This window comes from Etheostoma cragini, chromosome 9, assembly GCF_013103735.1.
Source record: "Etheostoma cragini isolate CJK2018 chromosome 9, CSU_Ecrag_1.0, whole genome shotgun sequence".
Lineage (NCBI taxonomy): Eukaryota > Metazoa > Chordata > Actinopteri > Perciformes > Percidae > Etheostoma > Etheostoma cragini.
The window spans coordinates 18,937-34,230 of record NC_048415.1 but is presented as its reverse complement, the minus strand read 5'-3'; the positions used below and the strand labels follow the sequence as shown (position 1 = coordinate 34,230).

General features: G+C 46.0%; 1 protein-coding gene and 1 pseudogene across 1 annotated transcript; both read left to right on the top strand.

Annotated features, from left to right (window-relative positions):
* Positions 1-703: 703 nt before the first annotated feature.
* LOC117950751 lies at positions 704-5,276 on the top strand. The gene is made up of 6 exons (XM_034882088.1): positions 704-1,517; positions 2,113-2,212; positions 2,783-3,020; positions 3,439-3,545; positions 3,866-4,059; positions 4,705-5,276. The coding sequence occupies exons 1-6, from the start codon at positions 704-706 to the stop codon at positions 4,899-4,901; spliced, it is 1,650 nt and encodes a 549-aa protein (XP_034737979.1). The 3' UTR covers positions 4,902-5,276.
* Positions 5,277-7,646: 2,370 nt separating this feature from the next.
* LOC117950739 lies at positions 7,647-9,449 on the top strand (annotated as a pseudogene).
* Positions 9,450-15,294: the final 5,845 nt, after the last annotated feature.

Here is a 15,294-nt window from a genome sequence, read left to right as displayed (position 1 = left end):
TACACTCACACACACATACACACACACACACACACACACACGCAACACACTCTGTGAGTCACTCACACACACACACACCCCCACACACAAATAGACACACAAATACAGACACACACACACAGACAGACAGACACGCACAGACACACACACACCAACACACACATATACATATACTCACACACACACACACACACACACACACACACAGACAAACACACACACACACTCTTGGCCTATAGCCTTGTAACCCAGCAGTTTCTCAGGTTTTGGACCCAGATCCTCCTTTCTCTGTGAAGATCTGTGTATGTAAAGGGAACCCAGGCACAGTCATTAATTATATAACTCAGATTCTCCTGTAGATTAGCTTTCATTTGTTATTATTGTTCTCTGCTGATTCATCTCCTTTTCTTTTTGTAACCTCTTTAAATCAGCCTGTCTGTCTGTCTGTCTGTCTGTCTGTCTGTCTGTCCGTCTGTCTGATCTGGTGTCTGTATGCAGGTCGGGGGTCCGGCTGCATCCTGTGGTCCAGCTTAGGTCAATAGGCGTGTCTTCTCTCCTCAGGGACTTGCCGGGTCCTGAATCAGCTGTTGGGTCGTCAAGGAGACGCCCAGTGACGTCTCCGACGCGTCGTCTGCGATTTGAAGATGAGACAGAGACCGAGGCAGAGTCTCGGTACCTGGACCGGCAGCGGCAGAGGACACAGATGGGTGTCCTTGCATCTAAACCCGACCTGAACCTCTACGTCAATGGCAGGCTGAGGGCGGGGCTTCAGGGCCCGGGGACAAATGGACACCAGGGGACAGGGCTGCAGGGGCCGGGGACACATGGACACAAGGGGACAGGGCTGCAGGGGTCGGGGGCACACGGACACCAGGGGACAGGGCTGCAGGGGCCGGGGACAAATGGACACCAAGGGCCGGGGCTGCAAGGGTTAGGGGCACATGTACACAAGGGGCCGGGGCTGCAGGGGTTCGGGGCACATGGACACCAGGGGACAGGGCCGCAGGGTCCAGGGGGACATGGACACCAGGGGGCGAGGCCTGTTTCTGACGGACAGCAGAGAGGACGGACGGCTCCGTGGGACTCTTATGGGACGGGTCTGGGAGGCAGAGTCAGCCTGAAACCCTGTCCACACCCAGAGGACCGTGGGCGGAGTCCCTACAGGCCCCGCCTCAGCCTGTGGAGTGAGCCAATCAGAGAGACCTACATCGGCTCTGTGACAGCTTGTGATCGAAGTGGGGAAGGGGGCGAGAGTAGGAGCACCAATCAGAACATGCCGGCCACAAACCTGCCAATCAACCCCTACCCCCCCCAGCAGCTGGCCACACCCCTCTCCAGATCCTTCTCGTCTCCTCAGAGCGTCAGGCTCAACAGCGCGCAGGCAGAGCAGACTCTAAACCACAACCAGAGCTTGAGCAGGGAGGAGCAGGGAGGGTCTGCAGCCAAGCCCCACAGAGACCACCAGGTCACAGAGAGGAACCGTGTGGATCCGAAGGCTAAGAGCTCAAAGACAACAGGTGAGAAGCATTTAACCCAGCAGACAGAGGCTAGAATCCCATTAAAGACCCTAACTCAGGGGACAGAGGCTAGATTCCCATTAGAAACCCTAAGCCAGGGGACAGAGGCTAGATTCCCAAGGGTAGTGGGTCAAACCCTAACTAAGGAGTCTTCAGGGTAGTGGGTCAAACTCTAACTGAGAAGTCTTCAGGGTAGTGGGTCAAACTAACTGAGGAGTCTTCAGGGTAGTGGGTCAAACTCTAATTGAGGAGTCTTCAGGGTAGTGGGTCAAACTAACTGAGAAGTCTTCAGTGTAGTGGGTCAAACTAACTGAAGAGTCTTCCCATCCGAGGTCAGTTTGCCTTTGTGCAGTAGGGTTAGAGCAGAAAGTAAGGTCAGTCCTTCCCCTGGCTGATGTCCCCTTCCCAAGCGCTTACTGAAAGCCAGGGTGGGTACAGAGTACAGGGTACATGGTACAGGGTAAGACCATTGGTTAGTGGTTTTGCAACAGTGATACCGGTGTCTCATTCAGGTCAGTGTCCAACATAACCTAATACTTTTCCAAGGGGAATCAGCTGTATGATAAGGACAACTCAACCTGTGATTGGTTTACAGCTGAGAGCCAGGCCCCACCCCCCTCAGGCAGCAGTGATGGACAGGTCAAACAGCCAATGAGAGCAGAGGTTTACAGCGACTACAATTCACATCCTGAACGGTGAGTTTAAACCCAAACTGCAGGAAGTTCGGATTAAACTCTAGTCACATGTAGACTGGCCTCTAAGCTGCAGTCAAGGAAACTTTGTTATAAAGACAGCAGTTACACAACATTAATTAATTAATCAATCCATTAATATCCCATACTAACCCTAAGCCCTAACTCTCACTCCAACAGTCTCCAGGATCTCGCAGCCTTTTTCTGAGATTGTTGGGGCCCAAATTGCCTGATGTCGTGGGAGCTTTTGTAAAAAATTGCAATAAAATTTGCGATGTTTCTGGTATGTTTGTTGCAGTAAAGTTGCGGAAGACAGAGAAATTTTCAAAAAAAGTGAGAGGAACAACATTGTATGTTAGTTTGTACCTTCAAAAGGGACAATATTGTATCTTTGAGGATGAGGTATGTTCCTCAGGAAAAGGTACAACAAAGTACCTGGACAGTAGTCTGGAAAAGAAACAGTTTTGTACCATTCCTGTTTTAGTGTGCACCCCAGTGACAACGCAATTTTGTCCATTTAGTTGTCCCTCGGGTGTAGGTGGGTGCTGATGGAATCTTCTCTGAATCCCTCAGTGTCAGCAGAGAAGAACCAGCACGTCTTTCTCTGCGTCGTCTTTTCTCCAGCGTCAGACTGAGCACGACTCGAACTGGCAGCCTCGACCGCCTCTGCTCATGGCCCAGTCGCTCAGAGTCTGGCCCCGCCCCTCCAGAGTCTTCCCCCGCCTATTTTGAGTATGGCCCCGCCCCCTCTGGATCGGTTTCCTCCTCCAGCCTGCTGAGGAAAACACCGTCTGTTCAGTCGCTCAGTTTGGTGAGAAGATTAGTTATTATATTTTATTATCTTCTTCTTCTGTGACTGTTTTCCTTTCTGTCCAGCAGGTGTCCCCCTTCTTCTTCTTCGCTGACTGTTTCCTGTCTGTCCAGCAGGTGTCCCCCTTCTTCTTCCTCTTCTCTGGCTGTGTTTCCTGTCTGTCCAACAGGTGTCCCCCTTCTTCTTCTTCTCTGACTGTTTCCTGTCTGTCCAGCAGGTATCCCCCTTCTTCTTTGTCTTCTCTGGCTGTGTTTCCTGTCTGTCCAACAGGTGTCCCCCTTCTTCTTCTTCTCTGACTGTTTCCTGTCTGTCCAACAGGTGTCCCCATTCTTGTTCTTCTCTGACTGTGTTTCCTGTCTTTCCATCAGGTGTCCCCCTTCTTCTTGTTCTATGACTGTGTTTCCTGTCTGTCCAGCAGGTGTCCCCCTTCCTGAGGCGGTCTTCATCGGTTCAGAGTTTTTTGTCGGAACAGAAGAAGAAAAAGAAGCTAGATTGTTCTGCTGACTACAGACCAGCTGCTGACCAGTAACCATTAAAACCGTTTTGTCTGTCTCCAACCTGTCAGTCTCCAACCTGTCTCTCTCTAACCTGTCTGTCTCTCTCTCTCTAACCTGTCTGTCTCAACCTGTCTTTCTGTCTCTCCAACCTGTCTGTCTCCAACCTGTCTTTCTCTAACCTGTCTGTCTGTCTCTCTAACCTGTCTGTCTCCAACCTGTCTCTCTTACCTGTCTGTCTCTAACCTGCCTGTCTGTCTCTCTAACCTGTCTCTCTCTAACCTCTATGTCTCCAATCTGTCTCCAACCTGTCTGTCTCTAAACTGTCTGTCTCCAACCTCTGTCTCTCAGCTGTCTGCAGCGGTGTCTGAATGTAAAGGACGTTGGTCGTCCGTCTTCGGTTTGTCCGGTCAGTCGAGTTCTTCAGGTTTCTGCTGATGGGTCGATTGTGTTGGAGCTCAGCCAATCAGAGAGCAGCAGGTTGGAGCTCAGCCAATCAGAGAGCAGCAGGTTGGGCATCATCATCAGCCGGGGGAGAGGACGAGGTACAGTACTACAAGTACTGACAGTACTACTGACTAATGACAATACCCCTCATCAGCTGGGGGAGAGTGCGAGGTACAAGTACAAGTACTACTGACAACAACTGTTGCATATGAGCACTGTTATATACATTACATATATTATTACACTTTGTGCAATGTTATTAATTTGGAGGTATCCATTTCCGTTTCCAAATGTTAGCTTAAACATGATTCAGTGCAAATATGAATAGAAAAACCTTAAAATGTCTCAAATATATTCAATAAACCAATCTGGATCCTTTGTAGACAGGTCACCGTATTAATCCATGTTCTGGATCCTCTGTAGACAGGTTAACGTATCAAACCGTGTTCTGGATTCTCTGTACACAGGTTAACGTATTAAACCATGTTCTGGATCATCTGTAGACGGGTTACCGTATTAATCCGTGTTCTGGATCCTCAGTAGACAGGTTAACGTATTAAACCATGTTCTGGATTCTTGGTAGACAGGTTAACGTATTAAACCATGTTCTGGATCATCTGTAGACGGGTTACCGTATCAATCCGTGTTCTGGATCCTCTGTAGACAGGTTAACGTATCAAACCGTGTTCTGGATCCTCTGTATTCTGGATCCTCATTAACGGGTACCAACGTGTGTCCTGCAGGTGTGTATGTGGAGGACATGGTGGACAGCGGCACAGAGAAGTTGTATGCTGGCCTGCTGGCTGTGGGAGACGAGATCCTGGAGGTCAACGGGGAGAAAGTGTCTTGTCTGAGTCTGGACCAGGTGACCCAGCTGCTTACCGAGAAGCCCTCTGCTACAGTCCGGCTGCTCCGGCACCGCAGGACGCCTCCATGCTGAACAGACCCAGTACAACCACCTGACCACCAAAACAACCAGAAGGACCAGAACGCTGATTGAGCAAAGCGGCAGGACCTGATCCGCTGGACACTTAGAGAACCAAGTGAACCGAAAAGAAACTTAAACCTCACGGCCGGAAACTTCTGAGCTGCTTGTGGTCTAACCCCAACCAGATCCCAGACCCTTGGGCTAACTTATTATTTGTGTTTTCACACTGCACTTTGTCTTCTTCTCAAACATTAGCAACACTGAGGTTAGCGTTAACCTAATCTATTTACCTAATCTAATTTATTTTGTCTGCAGTATTTTAGTCTGTGCAGTTCTCCTGGATTATGTTTATATTTTGTGACAAAAATAAAGAAATGTAGACCTGAAGTTTAGTCTCCTGTTGATTCATTACAAACTATAAGTAATCGGTTTGTTTATGTATCTTAAAATCATATTTATTTAAAATACAGATTGAAAACCTGTCAAGTTTTTAATAATCGCAGACTGCAAATGGGTCAAGGTACGCACAAACCAGCCAGAACCCAGTACTGGTGAGACGGGGGAGGAACCAGGCCCAGAAACACACCACAGTACCAGAATTCAGTACAGCAGCTGGTGAGACGGGGGAGGAACAAGGCTCAGAAACGCACCATTGTACTTGAACCCAGTACAGCAGCTGGTGAGACGGGGGAGGAATCAGGCCCGGAAACACACCACAGTACCAGAATTCAGTACAGCACCTGGTGAGACGGGGGAGGAACCAGGCCAGGAAACACACCCCAGTGCCAAAACTCAGTACAGCAACTGGTGAGACGGGGGAGGAACAAGGCCCGGAAACACACCACAGTGCCAAAACTCAGTACAGCAACTGGTGAGACGGGGGAGGAACCAGGCCCGGAAACACAACACAGTCCCCAGAGCCTCCAGCCACCCGAAGCAACATCATAAAGTAGACCCTCAGAGTGGCGCCTGCTTCTGACAAAGTGTAATTGTGGCAACAGTTTAATGATCTTTATGCAGCACAGAAACACAGCCAAGGCTGGTGTGGACCAGAGGCTCCAAACCATGAGCCCGTTCCAATCAGCCAACCACAACCAACCAACTCAGACAAGAGCTGAACCTGGCAGAACTTAGGGGTGTGGTAAGGGAGAGGCTAATCACACTTCGGTGTGCTAAGTGGCCCGTAGGCGCATCGCCTTCATTACAGATGTAAATGTAAATGGCCTGTTATAGCGTTTTCTAGTCTTGACTACTCAACGACTACTCAAAGCTTAGCTTCTACATAGAACAGGAACCAGTCACCATTCACACGGATTCACACATGGACGGCAAGGCTGTCGTACAAGGTGCCACCTGCTTATCAGATCAACACTCACACACATTTACACTCAGGGTTCAGTGTCTTGCCCAAGGACACTTTGACATGGGACTGCAGGGCCGGGGATCAAATCACCCTTTTTAACAAAGACAAACCCACCCTTAAATGGGTGATAGAATGGTTGTATAGAGTATTTCACGCTGTTCCTTGAGGTCTCCTGATAGGGTATGTAACATTTGTTGGGTTGAAAATGTTGCTTTTGCTGTTCTTTTGGCCCTCATACCACCCTGCTAAATTGACCTGACTTGAAACGAGAGGTGTTCTGCCTTATATGGTCTGCTCATCAATATTTAAATCAGCTGCACGCTGATTGGTTGGTGTGCAACAGGACCAAATACAAATATTTTACTACTGGTACCCTCGCAGTTTCAGTCAAATTGTCCAGTTGGCTGAAAGTTAGTGGCCAGTTCATAGAGCTGCTCACAACGACAGTCTCTTTGATTGTGATTATGAGTTACGTACATTATTTATCACGTAGTAGTAATGTTATCTTACAGCAGGACGTCCATTTAGCTGGACAGGAGACTACCATTTCTGTTTGTATGCTACATCTAAAGCATTATTACTACTCTCGCCTGTGCCAGTAGGTCAAATGTTATCTTGGAACTACTATCCTGCTGATTAGATCATCTGATTTAGAGATTATTACCTTCTTAACATGTAGTAATATGTAAAGTTACAACTACAGTGCATCCATCTTACCTTGGCAGGTGTTCTTGTGGAAACTGTGACCAGATAAACCCCAGGAGAGAGAAAATATATGTTGCCAATAAACACCTCAGGTAACTAAAACCACTTTATGCTTTCTGCTCATTCAACATTATGAAATAACAACAAGCTCATTGTTTGTTTTTACAGGTCATGAGAAGAATGACCCAGGTTCCTGAGGAGATAACCTGTGTGACTCACCATCCTGGCCTTCATCCGCTGGGCCTCTGTATATATTCTTTGCTAAATGCAATGAACATTTACAGAGTTGACCATGGCCAGTTGAGACTCAGAGGGATGTAAAGGTTTGGCCAATTTGTTACCACTGTTAGCAGTTTTATAACAATACCCATTGATTATTGGTTCAGCATTATTACAAAAACACAGTATTATCAAGACAACAAAATGAAAAACTTTATTTAGTTTCAAAACAATCATAATTACTCTGAAATCTAAAAGATAAAGAATGTGATTGTCCACTACACCCTGTTCCCTTTGCAGGCCATGCAGACACATGGCCTACAGGACTTGGTGAGCTGGTGCTGGGGTTTTCTTGGGAGAAGGGTCCGTGTAGTGATCCCCTCTTGTGTTGTGCTGCGTATACGGAGGGAGTTTCTGGATGCTTCAAGGCAGTGTCTCGGGTTCAGACCCCCTCGACTGAACCGTGACACATGTTCAGCAACAGCATCGTACGTGGAAGGCCTGTCGAGCTGAGCACACAGGTCCTGGGGCACAGGGATCTGCCGGACTGCTTCCAGATAAGGAAGGGGGTCATGGATGATCTCCTCGAACACCAGTCACACCAGGTCTAAGACGTAGCCTGGTGTGTGTGAAAAGTCATTTTTAGCACCTATACAAATGCACATTCAGATTTGTTGTTTGTAGTGTGTGAAAAGTTATTTTTAGTGCCTATACGATGCAAATTTTTATTTTTTGTTTGTAAAAAAAAAAAAAATCAACTTAGAAATTGTTGGCTGTCTTCACTTCTTTGACGGTGTAACCTCCCCTTTTGGCCTTTGGGAACAGACGTCTGTACATTAGTTTCCCCTTGGCTGTCTTCCATTGTGGCTGCAAGATCAACCACCGATCAGAGCATTCTTGGACCATCTGTCTGGGTGCGGGGGGGCTTCTTCAAGGCAAACAGTTCATCACTTGGGCAAGAATGAGCTTCAAGCCTGTGAAATCCATGTTCTTGGTCTTGAGGAAAGGAAAATTAGCTGATCAGTTCCGCATGCTGGGAGACACCAGAAGTTCATCAATATCAGAGAAGCCAGTGAAGAGCCTGGGGAAGCTCTACACTGGCAACTTGAAGGACACCGCTGCACTGCAGGGCACCAGCAAGGAACTCGACACATTGCTCTCGGAAGTGGACAAGTCAGGACTCCCTGGTAAGTTTAAGGCCTGGATCTACCAGCATGGCATCCTCCCTCTCCTCTGGCCAGGGTTAGGGTTAGTAGTTAATCTACAAAGTCCCAATTACCACTGTGGAGGGCGTTAAGTGGAAGGTCAGCCGATTATTGCGCAGGTGGCTGGTCTTGCTAGGAAGCCTGAGCAGCATCGCTTTCTTTGGCCATAGATCCAAGCTAGGGCTTCCTTTAGCAGTCTGGCACAGGAGTTCAAGGTCACCTGAGCCAGAGAACTCCCCTCAGCAGGGGTAGTGGTCAGAACAGGAAGGAAGTGACGCGCCCAGGATGCAGTGGAATGGCCGGAGGAAAGGCTGCGGCACAACACCCTGGTGGGCATGGTGGCTACTGGGCGAGCTGGGCTTGGTAGCAATACTAAGATCTGCTATAGCAAAGCCAGAGGAAGGGAGAAGCGGAAACTTATCCAGGAGGTACAAACCGTAGTAGAGGAAGCTCGCTTCAGCGGAGCGGTGGACATGTCCAAGCAGGGGGCCTGGACCAGATGGGAGCATACAGCTGGCCGTAAGATAACCTGGGCAGAACTCTGGAAGACGGAGCCATTTTAAGTTCTTGGTCCAATCAGTGTACGAGGTCCTCCCTAGCAGTGGCAACCTGTTCACCTGGAGCCTGGTGGACTCACCTGCTTGCCAACCCTGCCAGAAAAGGGGACCATGAGCTGCTGCTCAAAGGCCCGGGGAGATGGGTTAGGGTTATCATTGGCACCATGTCCTGAAGGGAGTAGCAGACACCATCTTCACCGGCATTAACATCAGAGAAGCAGCCTCATCCAACCAAGTCTGCAATGCTTTTGTACAAGCAGGGGAGAAGCCTAAGCCCCCCAGAAAAACCCAAGGGGGCCTGCCTGCAACAACAAGAGACTGGGATTTCCTAGTGGACCTAGGGAGACAACTGAGACTCCCGAATACCATTGAAGTTACATAACTTTGACCGGACATGGTCTTTATATCCGCAGCAAGCAAGCAGATGGTGCTACTTGAACTAACAGTCACCTGGGAAGATCAAGTAGAGGAAGCCCAGGAAAGGAAGAGGGGCAAGTACGCTGATCTGTAGGGTGTTGAAGTGGGCTGCAGGGGCTTCGCAGGGAAGTCTCTACACTGGGTCCTGGGACTCTTAAGCACAGGCAAAAAGCATCAAGAACACCCTGGAAGCTGCTGAAAAGGCTTCATGGTGGTTCTGGTGGGGGGGTGTAGTGCACTACCTGAACACAAGTCAGGGCCTGATCACCCCCAGCTGAGTCACCGGGTGAGGGCTTCCGATGTAAGAACCAAAACACTCTATGACCCCGGGAGCATCATTGACAATGTGGTAAGTAAAATACTAATATAATCTTAGAAAATACTGTTTATATATTACATTACACATATTACATAATCATAAAACATTGGGGGTGGCGGTAGCTCAGTCCTTGGGGGGGTTGGTTTGGCAACCGGAGGGTCACTGGTTCAAGTCCCCATATGGACCAAAAAGTATGGAGTGTGGATTGGTGGCTGGAGAGATGCCACTTCACCTCCTGGGCACTGCCAGGTGCTCTTGAGCAAGGCACCGTACCCCCCAAACCGATCAGGGTGCTGGTTCCGCTGGCAGCCCATTCACTCTGACATCTCTCCATTAGTGCATGTATAGGACCTGAGCATGTGTGTGTGTGTAGTTCAGGCCTGTGTGTGATGACTAACAAAGTGTGTACACAGAGTGTAAATTGGAATTTCCCTATTGGGGATTAATAAAAAAAATTAAAATTCAATTACTCTAAATGTCTTTTAATACTCAAATTCCCAGAAAGAACCCAAACCAAACTTTATAGTATTTTAGTATAACATCTAGAATGAAAATAAAGCTTCAACCCCTTCCTTATTTATCAGCAGCATATGAACAGTTATTATTATTATATTTATTATTTATATACTGCTGATGAATTTCTAAATTTCAAACGGGCAGAAACCCTTTTAAAGATTAGTCAGTTTTTATTTTCTGAATCAGTTTATTGAAATACATTTCAACTTTGCGTCACTCAGAGGCTGAAGTCCATAGAAATAAAATAATGTTTCATACATAAATCGAGGATTAGGGTTAACCGAACCATAAGTATAATAACCATAACAACCATAATAACAGTTTAACTTCACACAAAACGCCTTCAGCAGTATTGCAGTGATCTGTTCATGAGTGTTCATTACAGTATTTATTATTAACATTATTATCATTATTAGTCTTATTATTATTATTATTATTTCAGGGTTCCGTGTTGTTCTGAAAGGAAACACTGAACATTTCTGTAATTTCAGTTTCAGTTGAACCAGAAAAGCTTCTCCAACATTAGTCAAAATCTGCTGAATAACAAAATATTATGTTAAAAGTTAAAGATGCATAAAATACTGACTTATGTTGTGAAATTAATGTTTTAATGACTTTTACTTCTGAACTGCTTTTATTTTGTTAACAGGAATAGGAAACCGACATTAGAGTTCACCGACACACGTAATGAAAATCCAATGGTTTGGGCTGATTGGCTGCTTCGACTGTCACAAGACTTCCAAAATTCATATAAAAAGTTACTTCGCTCGCTACCCTTAAGGACTGCACTTCACAATAAAAGCCTTCCAGAGAAACAAGCTTTTATTGTGAAGCTGCAGCAGGAAATGAGCCACTTAACAAAGTTCACTATTAATACACTGCAGACTTAAAGGAACAAAACATACGTAGTAAATAAAACGATCAAGGATACAGCAATAAACATAAAACATGAGAAATAGATTCAGTCAGTGAAACAAAAAACACAAAAACTGTAAACAAAAACAGGAAGTTTAGTGTTGTTACATTATTTTCATAAACTCCAGACCAGAGATATACTGGTGTTAAACTAGGATTAAACCAACATTAACCTGGAGAAACACTGTAGTTAAGATTAGAGTTAAACCGAGTTAAACTGAGTTAAACCGAGTTAAACTGAATTAAACTGAGTTAAATGGGGAAAGGATGAAGTCACAATTGCACTAAACTTGAAATTAAACCAGATTTACACTTACACTAGAAGTTACACTCAATGTAATAGAGATACTGGAGATGAACTGGAGATGAATTAGAGAGGAACTGGAGATGAATAAGAGATTAATTAGAGATGAACAGGAGATGAACTGGAGATTAATCAGAGATGAACTGGAGATGAATTAGAGATTAATTAGAGAGGAACTGGAGATGAACTGGAGATTAATTAGAGATGAATGGAGATGAACTGGAGATCAATTAGAGATGAACTGGAGATGAACTGGAGATGAATTAGAGAGGAACTGGAGATGAACTGGAGATTAATTAGAGATGAATGGATATGAACTGGAGATTAATTAGAGAGGAACCTGAGATGAACTGGAGATGAACTGGAGATTAATTAGAGATGAATGGAGATGAACTGAAGATTAATTAGAAAGGAACTGGAGATGAACTGGAGATGAACTGGAGATTAATTAGAGATGAATGGAGATGAACTGGAGATCAATTAGAGATGAACTGGAGATGAACTGGAGATTAATTAGAGAGGAACTGGAGATGAACTGGAGATGAATTAGAGATTAACTGGAGATTAATCAGAGATTAATTAGAGATGAACTGGAGATTAATTAGAGATGAATTTGAGTGTAAATGGTCATTTTTATGTTTTCACCCCACCAGAACCACCATGAAGCCTTTTCAGCAGCTTCCAGGGTGTTCTTGGTGCTTTTTGCCTTTTTGACCTAAAAACATTTAAAGAACCAAAAAAAAAGTGTCTTTCAGTCTCTAGAGTCCAGTAAAGTCCTGCAGAGTCCAGTAGAGTCCTGCAGAGTACAGTAGAGTCCTGCAGAGTCCGATAGAGTTCTGCAGAGTCTGTTAGAGTCCTGTAGAGCCCAGCAGAGTCCAGTAGAGTGCAGTAGAGTATGGCAGAGTCCAGTAGAGTGCAGTAGAGTATGGCAGAATCCAGTAGAGTTCTGCAGAGTCTGGTAGAGTCCAGTAGAGTCCTGCAATGTCCAGTAAAGTCCTGCCAAGTCTGTTAGAGTCCAGCAGAGCCCAGCAGAGTTCAGTAAAGTCCAGTAGAATGCAGTAGAGTCCAGTACAGTCCAGCAGAGTCCAATAGAGTCCAGCAGAGTCCAGTAGAGTCTGATATAGTCCAGGATATTCCACAAGACACAGGATTAAGGTGTAAAACGAGTTCTCTGCAGACTGGAGGCATCAGAGGATGAAGAAGAGGAGGAGGACAACGAAGAGGATTGCGAGCAACACGCCGATAGCGCACCACTGACGACGATCTGTCGAGAGACACGCGGTTACCTATCATCAAATCATTCGTCATTAAATAACTCATAATGTCTGTACCTATTACTGTCTGTACCTATTACTATCTGTACCTATAACTGTAACTATTACTGTCTGTAATTATTACTGTCTGTAATTATTACTGTCTGTAACTAACTATTACTGTCTGTACCTATAACTGTCTGTAACTATTACTGTCTGTAACTATTACTGTCTGTACCTATAACTGTCTGTAACTAACTATTACTGTCTGTAACTATTACTGTCTGTACCTATAACTGTCTGTAACTATTACTTTCTGTACCTATAACTGTCCGTAACTATTACTGTCTGTAACTATTACTGTCTGTAATTATTACTGTCTGTAACTAACTATTACTGTATGTACCTATAACTGTCTGTAACTATTACTGTCTGTAACTATTATTGTCTGTAACTATTACTGTCTGTAATTATTACTGTCTGTAACCAACTATTACTGTATGTACCTATAACTGTCTGTAACTATTACTGTCTGTAACTATTACGGTCTGTAACTATTATTGTCTGTAACTATTACTGTCTGTAACTATTACTGTCTGAAAATTATTACTGTCTGTAACTAACTATTACTGTCTGTACCTATAACTGTCTGTACCTATTACTGTCTGTAACTATTACTGTCTGTACCTATAACTGTCTGTAACTAACTATTACTGTCTGTAACTATTACTGTCTGTACCTATAACTGTCTGTAACTATTACTGTCTGTAACTAACTACAGTCCGAGGCTTTAGTCCCGTTCCAGTAATTCAACCATTTAGTGCTACAGTGGTGAGGACAAACTCCTTTTCGGGAGAAACTACTGACACCTGGAGGAAAACTGTGAGACAGTGACAGAAGACGAAGATGACCCGATGAACTGCAGGTTTGTGGTATTCCCTGGACCCAGAACTCTCTCTGGGAGGTATTCCCTGGACCCAGAACTCTTTCTGCGAGGTATTCCCTGGACCCTGAACTCTTTCTGGGAGGTATTCCCTGGACCAGAACTCTCTCTGGGAGGTATTCCCTGGACCCTGAACTCTCTCCGGGAGGTATTCCCTGGACCTAGAACTCTCTCCGGGAGGTATTCCCTGGACCCAGAACTCTCTCTGGGAGGTATTCCCTGGACCCAGAACTCTCTCTGGGAGGTATTCCCTGGACCCAGAACTCTCTCTGGGAGGTATTCCCTGGACCCAGAACTGCTACTGGCATCTAAATCATGGCTGCAGCTGTCGCCCCGTGCCCTGCTACGCCCTGCTATGTCCTTCTTCGCCCTGCTATGTCCTTCTACACCCTGCTATGTCCTTGTACACCCTGCTATGTCCTGCTACATCCTGCTATGCCTTGTCACACTCTGCTATGCCTTGCGACACCCTGCTATGTCCTACTACACGTGCTATGTCCTTCTTGACCCTGCTTTATCCTGCTATGCCCTGTTACACCTTGCTATGTCCTTCTACACCCTGCTATGTCCTGCTACGCCCTGCTATGACCTTCTAAACCCTGCTATGTCCTGCTACATCCTGCTAGTCCTTGCTACACCCTGCTATGCCTTTCTACACCCTGCTATGCCTTGCTATACCCTGATATCTCCTGCTACGTCCTGCTATGTCATGCTACACCCTACTATGTCCTGCTATACCCTGCTATGTCCTGCTACACCCTGCTATGTCCTGCCATGTCCTGCTACAGTGTAGGATAGGACATGTACAAATGGGGTTATGTTACTGCGACAACGCAGCGCAAAGCCTACCGGAAAAGAATATTTGACAACAGATTGCCTGCATTTTTGCCGTGACATGACACAAACATATTTAAGACCTATCAAATTTCTGAATTTAAGACAATTTAGTACATTTTAAGGCCTTATTTTTAGGAAAAGTGATTTAAGACTTTTTAAGGACCCACGGCCACCCTGTACACCCTGCTATGTCCTGCTGCACCCTGCAATGCCCTGCTACACCCTGCTATGTCCTGCTACACCCTTGTTGCTGGACAGTTTACCGCTGGTCATGTGAGACACTTTGGCCAGTTTCTTCATGACGGTGTCCATCTTAGACTGAGTGTTGTCCACCTCATGAGTGAAGTCATCCAACATCCTGCAGGGAAAACACAAAGAGACATAACACACCTGGACAGGAATCAACCTGGAATCACCTGGGAAACAACCAGGAATCACCCGGGAATCACCCAGGAATCACCCGCGAATCGACCAGGAATCACCCGGGAATCGACCAGGAATCACCCGGGAATCAACCAGGAATCAACCGGCAATCAACCGGGAATCAACCAGGAATTACTCGGGAAACAACCGGGAATCACCCAGGAATCACCCGGGAATCAACCAGGAATCGACCAGGAATCACCCGGGAATAAACCGGGAATCAACCGGGAATCAACCGGGAATCAACCAGGAATTACTCGGGAATCAACCGGAAGTCAACCGGGAATAAAACAGGAACTAAACAGGAATACACCTGGAATCACCCGGGAATCAAGTGCCCCTTGCTGTGTCGATATATATATACACTCACCGGCCACTTTATTAGGTACACCTGTCCAACTGCTCGTTAACACTTAATTTCTAAGCAGC

Excerpts from the sequence above, each read along its gene's own strand:
- LOC117950751 (XM_034882088.1), top strand. The coding sequence starts at position 704 with ATGGGTGTCCTTGCATCTAAACCCGACCTGAACCTCTACGTCAATGGC. Across the intron at positions 1,518-2,112 it reads TAAGAGCTCAAAGACAACAG|CTGAGAGCCAGGCCCCACCC; the intron begins GTGAGAAGCATT and ends ATTGGTTTACAG. Across the intron at positions 3,546-3,865 it reads TACAGACCAGCTGCTGACCA|CTGTCTGCAGCGGTGTCTGA; the intron begins GTAACCATTAAA and ends TCTGTCTCTCAG.